This window comes from Netta rufina, assembly GCF_964035555.1.
Source record: "Netta rufina genome assembly, chromosome: 1".
NCBI lineage: Eukaryota > Metazoa > Chordata > Aves > Anseriformes > Anatidae > Netta > Netta rufina.
This window is the reverse complement of record NC_140123.1, coordinates 121977059-121994618: the sequence shown is the minus strand read 5'-3', so window position 1 is coordinate 121994618 and position 17560 is coordinate 121977059. Positions and strand designations below refer to the sequence as shown.

The 17560-nt window shown below is 43.0% G+C and overlaps 1 protein-coding gene across 1 annotated transcript; it reads right to left on the bottom strand.

Moving 5' to 3' along the window:
- Window positions 1–819: 819 nt before the first annotated feature.
- Window positions 820–13612, bottom strand: LOC311210285 (beta-1,4-galactosyltransferase 3-like). The gene is made up of 6 exons (XM_084288121.1): window positions 13297–13612; window positions 6744–6979; window positions 5667–5857; window positions 4912–5034; window positions 2120–2218; window positions 820–1196 (listed from the first exon to the last, which is right to left on the bottom strand). Exons 1-6 carry the CDS (start codon window positions 13532–13534, stop codon window positions 1055–1057), a joined length of 1029 nt encoding a protein of 342 aa, XP_084144247.1. The 5' UTR covers window positions 13535–13612; the 3' UTR covers window positions 820–1054.
- Between the last annotated feature and the right edge of the window lie 3948 nt (window positions 13613–17560).

The following is a 17560-nucleotide window of genomic DNA, read 5'->3' as shown; positions in this document are numbered from 1 at the left end:
GGAAGTGCCCTGGTTAACAGAGCTGGAGAAAGACTGGGTGTTAGCTGGATAGAGCTCTTCAGTGAACAGAGAACAGGAACTTGATTGTAAGATCTCCGCATAACAAGGTAAAATATCCTATCTCACACTTACTGACTGACATAAAGATTACAAAAAAGGGCAAGGTGTAAAGAAGACTATCAGTGTTACTGGTAGGAAAGTACAAATGTGTTCCTGCCAGGGTCACAGCTGCACTGTTGACAGACTTTATTTAAATTTTTTCTCCTGTATTTTATTTCTTAGAAGTGTTTTATATTGAAGACAGATCAACCTTGAGAGATGATTAATGTTTGAGCAACAGCTGAAATACCAGATGAATTTCCCTATGCTGAGCAGGAAGTTAGGCCAGGAGAGAGCCTGGGGTTTCTTTCAATGTGAATTACTGACATCTACAGTAAAAACTCTGCTGATCTGGCCACACAACCACAAATTCAAGCTCTATTTTCATCTGATTTCAGGGCAACTTCCTCTTTTACTCAGCTCTTATTAAATACGCTAGAAAATCTTGATCCAAACATACACCTCAACTTTACTCAAATTCACAGAAGTATTTACAGAACTGTAATATCTTTCAACACTGAGTTCTTTCTCAAAATACAGCATTTCAGAGGCCTGGCTGACAGAATGGCTTGAATCCCACTTACCACTTGCATAAGCGGCAGGACAGAGCTATCCAGCTATGGAACAAAGGTTCCAGAAATCTTGGGGTCAGCTTACTGTCAAGGAGACCTTAATCCCCAGAGCCTGAGGGATGAGAGGTGGATTTGGTTCAGTAGTTTTTACAGTGCTTTAAAGGACTTCTACAGTAAGCCAGATCCTGTTTGTAGCTATCATACCCTAGTCCTGAAGCCTTTTCTTCTAAATCCTGTACACTCAGAAGAAAAGTTAAACGCATGAAAGACAACAGGATTAGTCTCAGGCACTGCAGACTCTGCACTAGAACAGGAGGTAGAGGCTGAATGCCTGTAAGCATGCTGCCGTGGTGAACTCACACTCCACTTTTGTTCACATTCTCTTAAGAAAATGGGGGAACGTATCCAATGTCCACGGTGATGTTGGTATAAAGAGGATGCTTTGTCCTAGAAAGAAGCTTGAACTCTAAGGAATTCATTCCATCATCCTTCCACGTTTTTCCAGTGTTGTGTCGGGAAGCAGACCTGAAGAAGGAAGAATAGCTGCAGTTAGGTAAAAGAACAAAGGTGATGTTTACAGCTGATGCTTTAAATGGAAGTAACAGAAGAAACAGTCTTCTAGGGGGCAGGGGATTAGCAGATGAAAGCTGCCAAAGCCCCCCCCAAAATTCTCCTTAGAGAAGGAGGAGGCTGAACAGATCTGAACTTCATGCTGGGTGTTACAAATGAGGACAACTTGGACTGGAACCTAATCAGAAAGGGAGACTGGTGGAGTGGCAGCTACACTCCAAAAAAAAAAAAAAAAAAGAGCCTGGCAGCAAGCAGAGAGCTGGGAATACAACAAGGAGGCTTGCAGGAACGGTGTACATAGGCTGCTGTAAGTACACTTAAGACAGGGTTGTTATGGAAACCTGAGTTTAAGATGACAGGGAAATCTGCACTGTCAGTGAGGATCCTCCACCACACTTGACCCAACACCTTCTACCAGCTTTTTCGTACAAAATTGGGTCTTTGCTAAGGTCTGTCATGTACCTTAATCACCTCCTCAAACTGGAATGCTGTTTTTTTTTTTTTTTTTATTTTAATGGCACACTGAATCTGCAGACTGTAAAGCAAGCTTTGTTTATCTGGAAATTGTAACAAAGAGCCTCTTCAAACAGAAACCTCCCTCTTCATAAGATGGACTGTGGTAGCATTTTTGAAACTGGTATTCCCTGAAAAAATTGATATTGAGTAGGAAACCAGGAGAAGTACATTTACCCTTCAAATGCAGAGACATGAGCAGTACAGTTCACTTGAAGGTGACTGCGAGCTTCCTTTAAACAGCAGCATGAAAGCAGAAAATAAGCAGTGGCACGAGACTTACTTCATGTTTTGAGGAAGATGAGGGTAACAGACTGCTGCAAGGCAAGGAATGGTTTCCCACCTGTCCCTCTCTAGACAGTTACCTTCTCCAAGGCTCTTCTGTCTCTTTGTTGGAATTCATCATTTTGTAGCGTCCAAGGTGAGATGGGGTCCGGACAATTTTCATTCCTGCTAACTGGATCCTTTAAAAGGAAGAATAAAATGTTTGTTTAGGTATAAGGATGTAATTTTGAGGCTTAGCTCTAGGGAAAGGTCAAGGGCAGAGAGGATGTTCAGTGTTAATGCAATCAAAGCAAAATACAAAAGCTGAAGGGAATGAGTTTAACAGTGCCAAATTATCCTCTCCAGCAGGTTCTGACCAGGCTTAGGCTAGGATGCTCCCAGCTGCACTGTATTTTGACAGGGTACAAAGAGGATTAGCAAGCAAGGAACAAACAACAGCATACAGAGCCTTCAAGAGCAACTCCCCTGCATCTGACAAGTGAGCATTATTTTCACTTCCTTGTAAGAGCAGAGCTGTTACTGCCTAGAGCTCCATCACCATTTTTTTTTTTTTTTAGAAAAAAATTGCCCTTTCTGAAAGAATCCAGGCCTGAGTTTCAGAATGAAGTTAAGTCTGTTCTTGAGAAGTGCCACTGCTGCAAATAGCCTTGATGAGAGCACTGCCTTCAAGAAAGATTGCTGTTCTGGTGTCTGTATGTAGCAACTGTGACCTGGTCAGCTGCAGGACAGTTTGCGGGGGGAAAAAAAAAAAAAAAGCAATCTACAGCTTCAGAATTCTAAATTAGAGCTTGCTAAAAACTGCATTTTGTGTGACTTTAAGCAATCCATTACAGACGGCATCTGTTAGCTTACCAACAGAAATCACCAGTAATGCTGCTAGACCCAGTGAGCCTTTGTTATTGCAGGACACTGCTTATGCAAAGACAATTCCTGCAAACGTACAAATGAATGTTTGCCTCATTTAGGTTATTTAACTGGCATGTTTGCAGCATTTGATTGCCTTCTGTTGAGATCTAGTACCACAGCAAGCTGCACTGAAGCAGGAATGTTCTGAAGCTGAAAGAAGCTACAGAACCGAGTATTTGTTAGGCTGGAGATATCAGATGATTACATTTCACTGACTGACACTTATTTCAGTTTGGGTTTTAGACAAGGCAGCTTTTTGAACATCACTTATTTTGATTAAATGTACAATAAGAAAAAGAAGCACTAAACTAGCTTTGCTGTTGCAATATTAACTCTTTCATGAGGTTATTAGTTTAATGCATTCATTTACTGTTTTAAGAACCCAGATTTCCCTGCAGCTGATGATATTAACACAGCAGCAGTTCTAATTAGAATAGTATTTTATTCTAATAAAAGGTAAGTCCTGATGTTTACTAGGACCAACTTAAGTACCACAGTCCACCAACTGTAAGTAGCAGCCATAATTATTACTATTTTTGCTAATTGTCTTAATGAGCAGTATCCCAGCATGAAATCTTTATGCAGGACTTTTGGATATTTCACTGATGCTGGTAGGTTTTTTCTCTCTACCTTAAGAAGTGCTTGAGTACTCCTAAAAATCCAGTCCCACTAGGGGCATCAACCTGGTTATCCCAAACCATCGATCTCAGTTCTAGCTTTTGCAAGGTGAGACTTCAGCATATGAATAAAGCTTTAGTTAAGTCACTGTCTATGGATTCCACAAACCTAGAACCCTCTTTCTCTGAAAACTTGTGAGAATAGCAATGCAGGACTAATTTCCCTTCAAGAGGGGGCTATTTTGGGATCTACATAACCTGCTTGCCTTGAGACACTTCTGCAGGGAATTGTGCTCTCATGCATTAATTGAGATGACTTTACCACTGGTACTTGAAAAATCACACTAGAGGCCAAAGCTGTACTGAGAACAGCATTGTAATAGTCAATTTAAAGATGTTTTCTAGGCATCCTGTTATTGTAATAAGTGCTGAATCTCTGAACAACCATCCACCATTTCAACTAGCTAGCCCTGAAAGGAAAATGAGGATTTGTGTTAAGCAAACTGATTTCAATTCTCAGAAGAAAGAAAAGCTTTGTAAAGCCTCCTACAGTTCTCAACCAGAGAACTCCGCCAAAACTGTAATTTTGTTACAGTCTTCAGGACCAACAAAGCATAAAACTAAACTGACAATAATGGCCTTATAAACCACCCTGTAAGCTTGCCTCAGTGCAAGACAATAAAGATGCACAGTGCAACTACAGAGGTTAATAAAGATACAAGCCATGATTTTGTACTTGAAGCCATTTGCATGAGGCAGAGTACTTGAAACTAAACTCATTGTATTCACTTGCATAGCATGCTGCTGCCATGGCAACCACCCTACAAGAAAAAATCCTGTCAGAGCTCCCTGTCACTGACTCAGTGGTACGCAGACTTCTCCAGCGCTCAGCACAGAAATCAGACTTCCTTGTGTTCCTTAATTCCAAGTATTGGTGACTAGATAGTATTTAGAGCAACCTAGGTTGGCAACTGTTTGGGAAATGATAAATAAAGAGAAAGAAAAATCAGGGTGGCTCATAGATTCCCTTCCTTGGGGCTGTTTATGTCAATGAAATCACTTGTCAGCTACAGGCAGTTACAACCCCTTGGAAGCAAACCTGAGCAAGTCAAGGCACTAGGATGTTTTACCCCCCAGTGTCTGAGGAAAGCTTTGTCCTCCCATTGCACAATAATTAGTCGGATACTGAGCGTTTTCTGACAGCCATCACACCCAATGCCAATAGCATTTGGATTGCAACGATGCTGCAAGCATGTTGAGGAGCCACATCTTAGTTCTTTCTCAGAATAATGCTAAATGTTTCACTCAACACCTGGGCTCTGTTTTTAGTCTGCCCTGTGCATCAGTACCTTGTAGCGATGTCGTCGTTTTCACCACCACTGCCCCAGTATGTGTTTGGAAACCCATTCATCTTCATGTAGTGCTCTGGAGTCAAAGCAGATACACCCCCAAAGAAGGACTTATAAGGAAGACTAAAAAGAGAAGGGGAAAAAAAAAAAAAGGATCAATATTGAGGGCTAATAACCAGTCCTTAACAAGCAAACAACACAATGCAAGTCACAGACATTAATCTCATTCCTTGCAGAATATTTGTAGAAGCAGATGGCTGCAGAGTAGCTGGTTTAACAGTACTCCTGTGGAAAGTTTTAAGCCCAGAATTAAGACACACTCATTATTTACTGAAACTTGAACCAGCAAAATCAGCGTAATTCCTGCCCCTCCCTCCGAGTAGGTCAAGGTAAAGCTGGTTTTAAAATTAACTTCTCAAGTTAGTTCCAAATACCTACATTGCATCATGCATCTTCCATGTACTCCAGTAACTCCTACCCCATACTTTTATCCTGGGAAGAACTGGCAGATTTCTGATTGCCTTTATTGGCCAAGCTAAGCTAACAGTGGAACGGGGAAATACATGCAGAGAACTGTTCATGTTACGTGGCTTAGGTCAGCCATACCCCTTCCTGGGGAAGCCACTAGTGCAAAAACAAAAAATAAACCCCCCAGATCTTAAAGGCAGCATGAATGTGGACAGAGAAAGATGCAATCTACGAGGAAAGAGAACCCATTAGGATGCAAACATCCCAAAGCAGAAGGAAGCACTTACTTGTAGTGAAACTTATCGATGGCGCTAGCCATGTGTTTGGGATAGTATTCATCACAGATGTAGAGATTATAGTCGTTCTCAGGTACTAGATCCACATCATGCAGAAGAAGGCAGTCCCAATCTTCATCCTTCAGGGCCTCCCGGACACCAATATTAAGCAACTTTGCTCGGTTAAAAGTACCATTCCCCACCTGGAAAAAAAACACACCACACCATAAGTTGCTTCACCTAAACCAGAGGATCATTTGATTCAAACTGATGTTAGTGCAAAAGCCTTATCAACTGAATGACACTGGAGTGTTTCACCACTGGCTGAAAATTTCATCCCTAAACCCTGAAAGTTTTACTTCCTCTCTTCAAAATATTCTCAGGAACTGTGATGCATCAGGGGCCATACACCATTGGCACATGAGGAAGACAGACATAGAGACCAGGTAAGTCAATCTTCAGGTCTACGCACGCACATCAACACTTCTGTCCTGACTACTGCTTCCTAAAGTTTAGAAATAAGAAAAACAGATCCCTGCCACAAACAAAAAGCTTCCTTTCAGCCCTACTCAGCTATCAGTTTCAATTAATGAACCCAGAACTGTCCGTCTCTCCACTGATCTTTTGCAACACCGGTCCCCCATCAGCTAAGTCGCGGCTGTTTGCCCTGCATAGGCTGGCACACAGCAAGGTCAAGCCAGATGTTTTCACTTAATACAGTCTAAAAATACCTGATTTGAGTTTAGCATTTAGTCTCAACAGTTTTACTCAGTAGCTATGCTGACAAGCCACTGACAGACAGCCCACATTCAACTCTTGAACTGCTGAAAATACAAGTTACCACTTAATGACAGCTTTATCCCTCTGGAACTAAAAAAAGCACAACAAATCAATAGCAGAACAATGATCTTGACAAGTGGTAAGGTATTTCAATCAGCAGCAGCCATGGAGGTACGATGGCATATAATTGACCTGCTCGACCCAGGCATAAAATGGTGCTTCCATGTTGCAGGATTCACATTTCTTGCTCAGAGCCTGCCCTGGAAAACTCAGCCTCCCCCCAGCAGGGGGGATCTGATTTAGGCTTACCTGCTGAATCAAGTAGATTCTGTAACTGAGCTGCTGGCGCTGCAAGAAAGGATGGATATAGTAAAGAAGATGGTGAAGGTCCTTCTCCTGGTTGCTGTATGCTACGAGGATGGCTGATTTGTAGCGGGCCAAGCAGTGAGGTGGTCTGTAGAGGCCTCCAGACTGAACGAAAGGATTTTTTTTGATGATCATTCTTTCACTAGGGAGCGCCCTGAAGGAGACGATTAATGGACCAACTGTAAGGAGAGAGAAGAAAAAAAAAACAAAAAAACAAACAGAAGTAAGCTCATAAATGCTTCTCAACTTTTGTGTAAGAAATACTGGATGAGTTGCAAATGGTCACTGCTGAAGACACCAGCTTCTCTTTTTCCTGGTATTGGCTCCCTGCTGCACAAGCAAAGCTGTCTTGTGTTACTTAGATGGTCTCCTTGAATAAATGTATTCCCTGTAAGAGTAGAGTTGAAAACAAATCTATGACAGGCTTTTTCTTTTGGCTGCCTGTATGGAAAAAGTCTCTGAGGCTCTTTCAGAGTAGATTCGAGGATAAAGACATCCAAAAAGATAATCAGCAGGTTGGGAGGAAATAGCCTAAAGTCTGGATGAATATAAATTATTTAAGAAACATAAATGGTTTAGGCAATGTTAGCTTTATCTCAAAAAAAAAAGTTTTAAGTTCAGTTTGATGTTAAAATCACATGACACAAGGGCTGTATTCACACTTTCCTAACAAAATTTTAGGAGAAACAGACAGCAGAGCTAAGAAGGGAGATGTTTCATAGTTACAGCAATAGGCACGGGGCAGCAATATGAGCTAGATAGGATAGTTCCTCTACTCAGAGAGTCAGTTTTAAATGCAAAACATCCACTGTGTTCAGGAATTTTTATCTAATTAAAATATACATTTTTTTTCTGCATTTTTATCTGAATTCTTCAGAATGAAAAAGCTTGAGAAAAAAAACAATATTAAGTATCAGTCACTTTGTTAACACAAGTCTTGCACTATAGCAATATGAAAACAAACAAATGCACGCTATGGTTATTCCTATACCTGTAGTGAGAAAAGGCTCAAGAATTAGGATAAAAAAAATTACATTTGCACACAAATCAGCGTATCTTAGTGGTTTCCAGCCACTGTCATCTTCTCTAAGAAAATAAAGCACAAATGCAGAACAAACAAGATTAAATCTATCATTTAAATAAGCTAGGAGGAAACCTTTTACCTAGATTGCAATTAAGATCTGACAATCACAAGATTGTGGTTTTAAGTAGGCCCAACAATCCTCTGCAAGTCATGCTGCTCAAAGACAAAATACTTTTTACTCCAGAAGCCTGTGAGACAAGTTACTTATTTATTTGTACAGCTATAAATAAGACTTTCTTTCGCTTCCAAGCTCACAGTTAATCTTGTGACTGTTTTGAAGTGAGCTTTCGGTATCTTCTAAGCCAGACTCCCTCTTCAGCAGTGAAATAAATTATCCTCTCTTGAAACGTCTGATAATGAAGCCTGGGAGAGAAAGAGTAAGTATTTAGGCCTGGTGTTTAGTAGCTTTCATGTCAGCTGGGAAAAGGACGCGTTTGTCTCAAGTCTGATGCATATTTAAGCAGGTGAGCCCACAAGGTATTTCTTCCAGCCCATCCTACGTGCAAGTCTCTGCTACAAATCTAACAAAGAACAGAACCGAACCTGTGTGCACCCACATCCTGTGTAACTGATGGAGAGGAAGCAACACCCCTTCAACTGGCTGGCTGGTTTTTGTGCAAGACTCAGGGAGTAACTCTGGAGTAAGACTGAAGCTGTCCATCCAGAGCCAGAAGTTGGTACACCTCACATCTCTGACAGGCAGACCTATGGCCAGTAGCAGTCTCCTTTTCCTTCTAAAAGAGCAGATGTGAGTGTTTCCTGAAGATCAGTAGGAACAGCCACCGATCCCATCCCTCACACAGTCAAAAGGGCTAGAGGATTAGCCTCTGCCCATGATAAACTCATGAGCAATTTGATTTCGGCTACGTTACCCCGTGCAGGGAACTGGAGGATGCTGCTGTACTTGCCCATCTGAAGCAGAGGAGTAGTTGTTCTTCAGAGAACCACGCTGAGTTTCGTGTGTCTAGGTCGCATTTATTGTTTATTACTTTTAGGCAGGCAGTTTCCTGTGCCGCCTCTAAGGCCACCGCATTTCAGTCCAACAGTGTTTTAAACCTGTAATTTATGCTGCTTTGCAGATTTATGAACTCCCTGATTATCAGTTCTTTTAACTAAAGCGCCATTACCCAGCAATTTGATGACAACTGGAGCTTGCTGAAGAAACGTTATCTTCAGATTGGATTTCGTCTACAGATCATTGCTCCCAGGAAAACATAAAAAAAAGGAATTAATCCCTTTTGTTCTCCCACAAAGGCATGTTTTTGTTTTCCCTACCACAATCCAGGCTATTTGCATTACAGAGGAAGATTCTGTAGCAATAATCCTTAAATCCCCAAAATTAAATCTGAATTTTGACACAAGGGAAGGAGTGAGATAACGTGCATGATCTTCACTCCTGTCACCTCCCTGCATACACAAACACACGATTCATGAGGATAACACATGAATTTTATCATTTTATTTCCAGATGTCATCTTCTCCTGAGCTGCCTGGCTCCATACCTCAAAAACCTCAGCTCTGAAACTCAGCATATGTCAAGCAAAAACAACAAAAAAATTTAAGCCTGTGACATATCCCCCAGACCTCTGGCTGCCCTACAACTTGGCTATAAACAAAATTCTGGCTCTCCGCTCTCCTTCCTGTCCAGTTTCAACTAACAACCAGCTACTGCACTGTAATCCAATTAAATCCCACACGTGAACAGCACGGTTGCAGGCTGGCCCAAGTAGGGAAAAATACAACAGCTGAAGCTCAGTTTTGGGAAAGGACAAAGAAAAACAAAACAAAAACACCACCTTGGTCGTGCTAGAAAGCACAGGATCCCAATTCAGACAAGGTACAAGATCAACCCCTTGATATACCCAGTCAATTTTCCCCACAGCCTGGTTCCTCAGCTCCTTCTGTGCCTGCATCACCGCAGGGAGAGCGTTTAATTGATAGGAAACCTCAGTGCACAGAGAAATAAATACAAGTCCCTGCCCATATTGTCAGCTGGTGCCTGGGACAGCTTACTCCCTGCTTGTTTTACTTCCCAGGCAATACATCTGAGTATCAGGGGACCCATTAACTGTGACCAGATCTATTCCACCTTAAGGAAGGAGCTACATGACTTCTAAACACCATCTTGCTATACATTTAATTCAGAATAAGCCGCTGTAATAATTGAGTTTGATAAGTAAAGCTTGCACAAGCTAAACAAGCTGTAATGGTAGCAGGGATGAATATATCGGTGAAAAAGTGCAGCAGCACACAGTATATTACTTACGCATTACTTTACTTCATATTGTATAATTCTACCACTACCTGGATGAAAAAGAAATAAAAAGCAGTCTGACAGCCTTAATTTAAGCATCAATTTCCAATGACAGAACATGAGGCTGCCTCAGCAGCAGCTAAAGATAAATCTCAGCATTATTACCTCTTCACTTCCCTTTTAAGAGGAGAGAAGCTCTAGTGGGAGAGCACCCGTTGCAAAAGGCAGCAGGAACAGCTCAGTGCCACAACAGATGGTCCTGCTCATGAAAAGGTTATGGCAGGAGTGAAAAGGAATAACTGCTACAGGAAGGGCCTGAAAAAGTTCTTCCACTGCATGACAGGATTTCAAAAAAATCAGAGATGCAGATGGAACATGGGACTATTAAGGCTTCAAAAGCCAAATTAACTCATTCAGCACACACCATGCTGGAAGTAAGGTACCCCTCCAAAAAAACTAAATCAGAGCCATCTGCCATCGAGCTTTTTCCTGGTAAGAGGAAACGATGAACTGACAAAAACAACGCATCTCACACACAATGTGAGAACACCAAATTTTGGGTTTAAATGCTGCTCGGTTAAGTTTGAGTGACAGCAACTCGAGCGTAAGAATGCTCTGCTTTTTCCAAAACCAAAGGTGGAAACAGGCAACTGGTTATTTGTACAGAAACTTCGAAGGAACTGAAGTAACAGCCTCAATATTATTGAAGACATTGAGTATCCAGTACAATGCTTTGGGAGTTATGGACCATGAAAGGGTCAATGGGCACCACTGAGCATTAAAAAGCTAAATCCAGATCTTCTTCCCAGGCAGAGATGTTAAGCAATTACATTTTCAGTTAATTCTTACTCCACTGCCCTGGAAATGGATTCAGGTAGCTGAAAAAAGACAGATGGAGCTGCAATCTGATCTTCTGTTCAAGCAATTAGTTAAGTGATCTACTGTATACATAAGTGGGGAAAGCACTGCACTTCATAAAAGCCCCGATCCAGGAAACATTTATGCTATTTGGCATTCTTCCAGTTACTTTAACATGTTTTGGAGTGGACACGGTGAATTATTACCAGCTCTGAATTGCAGACTGGAGTCCACAAGAATTGATTTGAAATCTCATTTAATGGGTTTATGAAATTAATATTAATCGCTCTCTCTGATGTAATGCTTCCAAGAGAGATCAGTCCCAGGAGCGATGGTAACAGCCAATCAAGACAGTTGTAAAGTCTTTATACATCTGTTTTCTATGTGATGGGCACATCTGAATGTGAGGGGCAAGCACCTCACAGAGCAGCATGCTTTTCTAGAAGGAAAAATAACAAAACACCCTCAGAGGAGTCTGGCATATACCAATAACAGAAGGAATATGTTATTTCTTGTATTTAAAAAGGTAATATCACCTAGCAGTAGCAGAATGTTTGTTTTTCTTAAGCTGGAATTGTATCAATGCTCCAACAGATTGTTTCACAGCAAGGGTCTTCACATGCTCAATTCTAACTTTTGGAGTTAGTAAAAACTTCCTCAAAACTTAGGAAAAACTTCCACAGTCATGTTGCCTCATTCTTTCTCCTAGTCAACTTTACCATTTACCTCTGCCTGTAACTAGCATTGTCCTTATTTTAGCCCATGCAGGCCAACCCACCCTCTTCTTAACTCTCCCAAAGATGGGGAAAAGAGGTCTTAAGAAGGTTTCATAGCTTTGAAAGCACCGATTGCTTTAGCATAGTTTTACTTTGCATGTGCCTCTTCCATGTGCATCATCACTACTCTTGCTTATCTGATTGTTTGCAGATGAGCTGCACAGAATCACACTTTGTTTGCAAGGTGCAAGGACATTTCTGCTGTGCTTTCACGTAAAACTAATGAGTCTGAAACACAGAATTGTAGCTTCCCAAAACAATTGATGGGTTTTGGTTAGAGGTGAACTGAGACTACACTAAGACCATTACAAATAGCACTTGTGCAAAGAGACTCTGTAGTTTCGGTATTTCAGTAACATAGCAGAGCTGTTTCCAAGAACAGTGCTGAAGCGCATACCCAAAAGTTTTACAACTTCATCATACATACTGCATGGGTTTCATTGAACTTCAGCAAGGGGAGGGAAGAAACTCTGTGAAAGAACACACATCCTTATGAGGATTGAAGAGTCAAAAAAGGCTCATCTGGAGCACCCCAGCAAAGCTCTTAAGCCTAGATAAGCAACTTGACACAGAAGGAAACGCAGCCACAGTTTCCCACAGTACTTGCACCTGTGAAGCAAGGACAGCCACTTTGCTCTCACTGGGCTCCATTTGCAGTCAGCTGCTTCCCTAGAACACCAGCACAACTAAGCAGTGCTTGACTACTGACACGCAAGACCTAAAAATCACAGAAACCAGAACAGTACAGATAAAAAGACCACAGTAACTTACTGCGTTGTAGACTCTGAAGCAGAAATAGCCAAACCACATGCACGTGCACGCTCACAGAACTCAGCTGTCTGGCTAGAAGTGCTCCACTAATCCCACAGACAAACCACTTCACCACCAGACTTGCTTTAGGGCTTGGACTTTGCATCTGCTCAAAGTTTCTGAGCCTTTTTAGCAGTGCAAGAGCTGAGTTCACGCTGCCTCTAGGACCAGCTCTGACCTGCTGCGAGTTGGATGCAATCTTTAGACTTTTAAGCTTAATGGAGGAGTTTTGGGGTCTAAATGGCACATAGTCACAGGCCAAAGCAATCGCCACTAAGAGCAAGGTGCCAAGACACACTCTCTTTAAATATTTAGAGTACTTAACATCAATGGATATTGAATTACAGGCTCGACATAAGGCTGAAATAAAGAAATCAGGAGTGAGTCAGCGAGCAGGGAGATCCAAATCCCAAAGCACAACTGTGGGCACACTTTGTGTAGGATGACCAAGCTGAGGGGGGAACAAAGGAAGAAAATAAAAGCTTTATTAGCTTGGGATTAACGCTGTGCTTTGGTTTCACTCGTTTCCCTACACAATTTCTAACCAAACCTTTAGCATGGAAAGTTTGTAGCTCACTGACACACTTTACCTCACGAAACCAATGAAAATGAGTCAATTAACACCGTGAAGCTCTGCCAGTGGAAGAATACCACTTTTAAAGCAGAAAAGCTGGAAAAACATGCACTTGAGCGGCAGCAGCAGGCGGTACGTACCCAGCAGCGGCGAGCGGGCCGAGCAGTAGGGCAGAGCATCCTCGGCGGGGCGGCGGGCGAGCAGGCTGAGGTTGGTGTACACATCGTGGGGCTTGGAGAAATCCAGCACCTGAGGCGAGCCCGACAGCCCGCGGAACACCCCGGCCGGGCCGCCTCGGTACAGGATGAGGATGAAGAGCGCCTGGAAGGCGAGGAGGAAGAGCAGAAAGCAGGGGTTTTCGACGCGAGGCAGGGACATGGCTCTCAAACTCCTTCACACCGGCACCTCCCGAGGCTCTGCCTCACGGCCGGTGCCACCCCTCCCCGCTGCCGACACCGCCAGGAAGGGAGCGGCCGCCCGCGGCCCCCCGCAGCCCCTCTCCGAGCCCGCAGCGACCGCTCTAAGGAGGGGAAGGAGGGGGCGGCCGCCATTTAACGTGCCCCCGCCCTTCCCGTGAAACTACAACTCCCAGCATGCAGCGCGGGAAAGGGCCGCGCCCGGCTGCGCTTCGCCGCCGCGAGGCATGCTGGGAGTTGTAGTCCCCACGGCGGGGCCGTGGGGCCCTGAGGGGTAACGGTGCTGTGGGGCGGGTAGGGACCCGCTGGTGTGTCGGGCTGTCACAAATCATTTTTTTATTTTTTTTTATTTTTTTAACTTTTTATTTTTTTTAACTTTTTATTTTTTTTTATTATTATTATTGTTTTTATTTTATTTATTTTTTATTTATAAGGTACTTTATGCGTGATTCCTGTCGAGCAGCTTTTGGGTAGAAATTAAAATTCCAGGAAAATGCTGAAAATGAGCGCTGTAATATTGGTTTTCATCCGTTAAGTCTTCCTTGGAGCAGTCAGCCTGGTGGCACATGAAACAGTCTGATGGTACAATAAACATATATATTCTTTAAATCATATTGATTTATTGGGGAAAGGTGATGGTGTCTGCAGTGTGTGCGTAAGGGGAGTTGAAGTAACTGTTTTTGGCAATGGTGTTTTTCAGGATTTTTGGAAGAGACTGAAGGCACGCCTGACATGGCCGAGTTTCCCTCACAGGTGGGGACAGGGAAAGCTCTTCTGCACTTCCAGCACAGTCACTGTCCTGCCTTTAAATGACCGAATCGAGCAATATTTGATCAACTGAAATAAATGCACCGCTCTCTACCTGCATCTCAGGAGACTACAGAAGTGTTTCACTTGTGTAGACGCCACAGCAATGAACCTCCTTTCGTTGCCTCACTGCCTATAAAAACTTTGGCTTTTACACCCCCGTCTTTTCTGTTTGTTTTCTTAATGAAATGGGGCATGTGTGATTGTGCTGTCAGTCTTTCTGCCTTCTCTAATAATGGATTTAACGTGCTGTCCATTTTCACTTAATTTTGACAGAGAAAAAGACGTCTTCTGTAAGAAGCCATCTAGGAAAAGGCAGTAGCTGGGTTTGCACTGGGGAAAGTAGTAAAAATCAAATTTTTCCCTTGCAAGAAGGGGCAGGCCTCCTCAGCTCAGCCTCCCATCCCATTCCAAGACAAAGCTGTCCCATATGCTGGCTCATCAGTCAACATGCATGGCTCCAAACCAGGCAAAGCAGCTACCAACAGGAGGTTGCATGGGAAAAAGATGGGGCTAGAGGTGGTACCGTATGTGTTGGGAGTACTCCTGCTTCAGAGCTGGATGAAGGGATGTCGGGGGACACATCTATAAGAGACTTGATCTCATTTATTCTGCTGGACAGAACAACCTGTTATTACATGAGGCCTGAGTGTAAACTATTGCCATTTCACATTTAATTTAAAATAATTTGTTGTGGTTTTGTTGTTGTTAAGAATAAATGTATTTAACACTTCTTTTGCTGGGACTAAGTCTGTTTTTATTGAAACCTACCCAATCCTGCAGCAAAGTCTGCTTTTCTTGCACACTGCTTTGAAGCTCTACCATTTGTGTTCTTCCTGCGGCATTCTCTCCATTACCATGGCAAACACACCCTGCTTGTCTTCATGTTCATAAAACAAAGTGATGCCCTCTGCTCTTCTGAAAGCTGCAGTGAGTACAAAGCCATGGATGGGAAAGAATCTCTGCATCCATCACAGGGGAACCTCTGTGTCTAAAACACGCATGGGAACCAAGATTTTAGTGCTGACATAGGTTTGCTGGCATTAATTGTTTTAGGAGCTGGTACTGCCTGAGTTTACACTTGGATCACAGTGGGAAGTAATGGTGTAGGAAGAATTTGGGCAAGGCTTGTCTGTCTGCATCCATTTCTGAGGCAGGGAGAAGCCAGACACACTGCAGCTGATCTGCATCAGCAGCTCTGCTAACTTATGGCAGTCAGGTGGTGTAAAAATTGTCACCTTGTGCCTGTTCTGGGACACAACAAGGTCAGCTGGAAAGGCAACAGCCTGCACCAAACTTCAGTTCAGCTTGTGCACATATACATGCTAGTTTCATGGGAAACTAACATGTAACTAGCCACATCAGCTGTGCACAGAGGGAGCCAAACAACACGTGTTTCTGTGCTGGCTGGGAGAGCTGAAGCTCCAGGAACATTTCCTTCAAGATTCTTCCAAAACCAAATGCAAGAATCATGATCCTTCTCATTCCCCTTCTCCCACTGTCACCAAAATGGGTGGATCAGAAACCACCAGAAGCCTTTTTTTTCTCACAAAAGAGCAAGCGTGGACTGGAGAGCTGAATGCAGATCAGAACTCCGTGGTGCCAGCAAGCCCAAGCCTTTTCAAGGTCACTGCACTCCTATTTTTTACCTGCCGTAGAATGCCGGGGGGGATTTGAATTAGAAATGAATTGGATTGCTTAAATGAAAGAAAAAAAAAAAAAAAAAAAAAAAAACACAAACCACCAACAATCCAACCTGTCTCCACTGAAGCATGAAAGGGAGCTGGCAAGCATTTTAGCAACCCCTGTGCACAGATGTATTGAGGGCACTGATGGAGGAAAACAATGTGAGACTGGATCTGTAAGGTGCAGGAACAGGGCTGTCTTGGCAGTCAAAGGTCTGCCTTTCTCATTTTCACGTCTGCTTGAGAAATTAAACGAATGCATAGGAAAATAAAAAAAGACAAACACCATCTTCAATAGAGCTTGAAATTAAGTTTGTGCAAGAGCCTCTGGATGTCCCAGGGGAAGGAGCTTCCCCTCCCTCCCTCCCTCCCTCCCTCCCTCCAAGTGTAAATTCACCTCCAATCAGTCCTGAATGTGATGAGGGACTGAGAGAAGTACCTCACCATTTAACAAGATTCATTCTTGCTTGCTCTTTCTCCTCCTTCTCCCTTCCTTAACTCCAGGGACCTGCACCAGTTCCTGGCTTAAAATGCAACCGTGTGGCTGGGAAGCTTAGCCTTGAAAATGCAGGGCTCAAGAAGGGGAAGAGCATGTACTGGGGTGACAGAGTGATACCAAACAATCCCCAGGGTTTCTATCAAGGAAAGCAGCATTAATCCTTGTGAAGGCACTGCAGAGGCTTTCAGTCACCACTGACAAGCAGAGCTGTCCCTCTGTTTTGGGGGGGGGATGTGGCACATTTTTCTAGTAGGGTGGAGATTTCAGAGGCCTTTGGCTACCACAGTTCTTTCTCAGCTTTTCATACGATGTTTTGCTTGTACACGCCATATTGCACTTTAAGCAAAACCTGTGTGAACAGGATTTTTTATTATATAAGCAGCTACGGATTTTGCTTGTACTCCAATATGCTAAATTTTTAGTGATACTTCTTCAGAATATCCTTAAAAGTGTTTCTGTGTTTCTGAGAGGCAGGTCCTTTGTTGTAATAAAAAAAAAAAAAAAACACAAAAAAGCATCAAAGTTACAGATAGCTGATGTGAGGTGCCTTGGCCAAATGACAGAGTAAATCAGTGAGAGCAACCTGCTTGTCCATGCCTGCTTCCCATCGCTTCCTGTCCTTAACAACTGCTTCTCCTTCCAGGAAAAAGGAAGACGTTGAAAAACCTCTCTTGGGAGGTTTCATGGCCTCTGGAACTATTTGGGAGAGGCTTTTCACAGAGCAGAGAGGCCAAATGGGTGCATGACCTTGGATCAATGTTTGCTGACACCTGAAATGTCACCCAACCGACAGCTTGCTGCTGGAGATGCTGTGGGGCTATGGAGCTTACACTACATACCCCCGTTCCCTTCTGTCTCTTTCCTTCACCTCCAAAATGCAGACATCAGTCTCAGGGACCTGAAATGTTTTGCTTGAAGTTCTCTCGTAGCATCTGGGTCAGATGAAGACCGAAGCGAGTACCCTTGGAATGAGAACAACAAAAACCAATACATTTTC

What these genes read in the sequence shown, in the direction of transcription:
- LOC311210285 (XM_084288121.1), bottom strand. Translation starts at nt 13,534, where the DNA reads ATGTCCCTGCCTCGCGTCGAAAACCCCTGCTTTCTGCTCTTCCTCCTC. An exon ending in GGCCCGCTCGCCGCTGCTGG is followed by an intron (nt 6,980 to 13,296) that starts GTACGTACCGCC and finishes CTCTCCTTACAG; the next exon opens with TTGGTCCATTAATCGTCTCC. An exon ending in ACAGAAGAGCCTTGGAGAAG is followed by an intron (nt 1,197 to 2,119) that starts GTAACTGTCTAG and finishes TTCCTTCTTCAG; the next exon opens with GTCTGCTTCCCGACACAACA.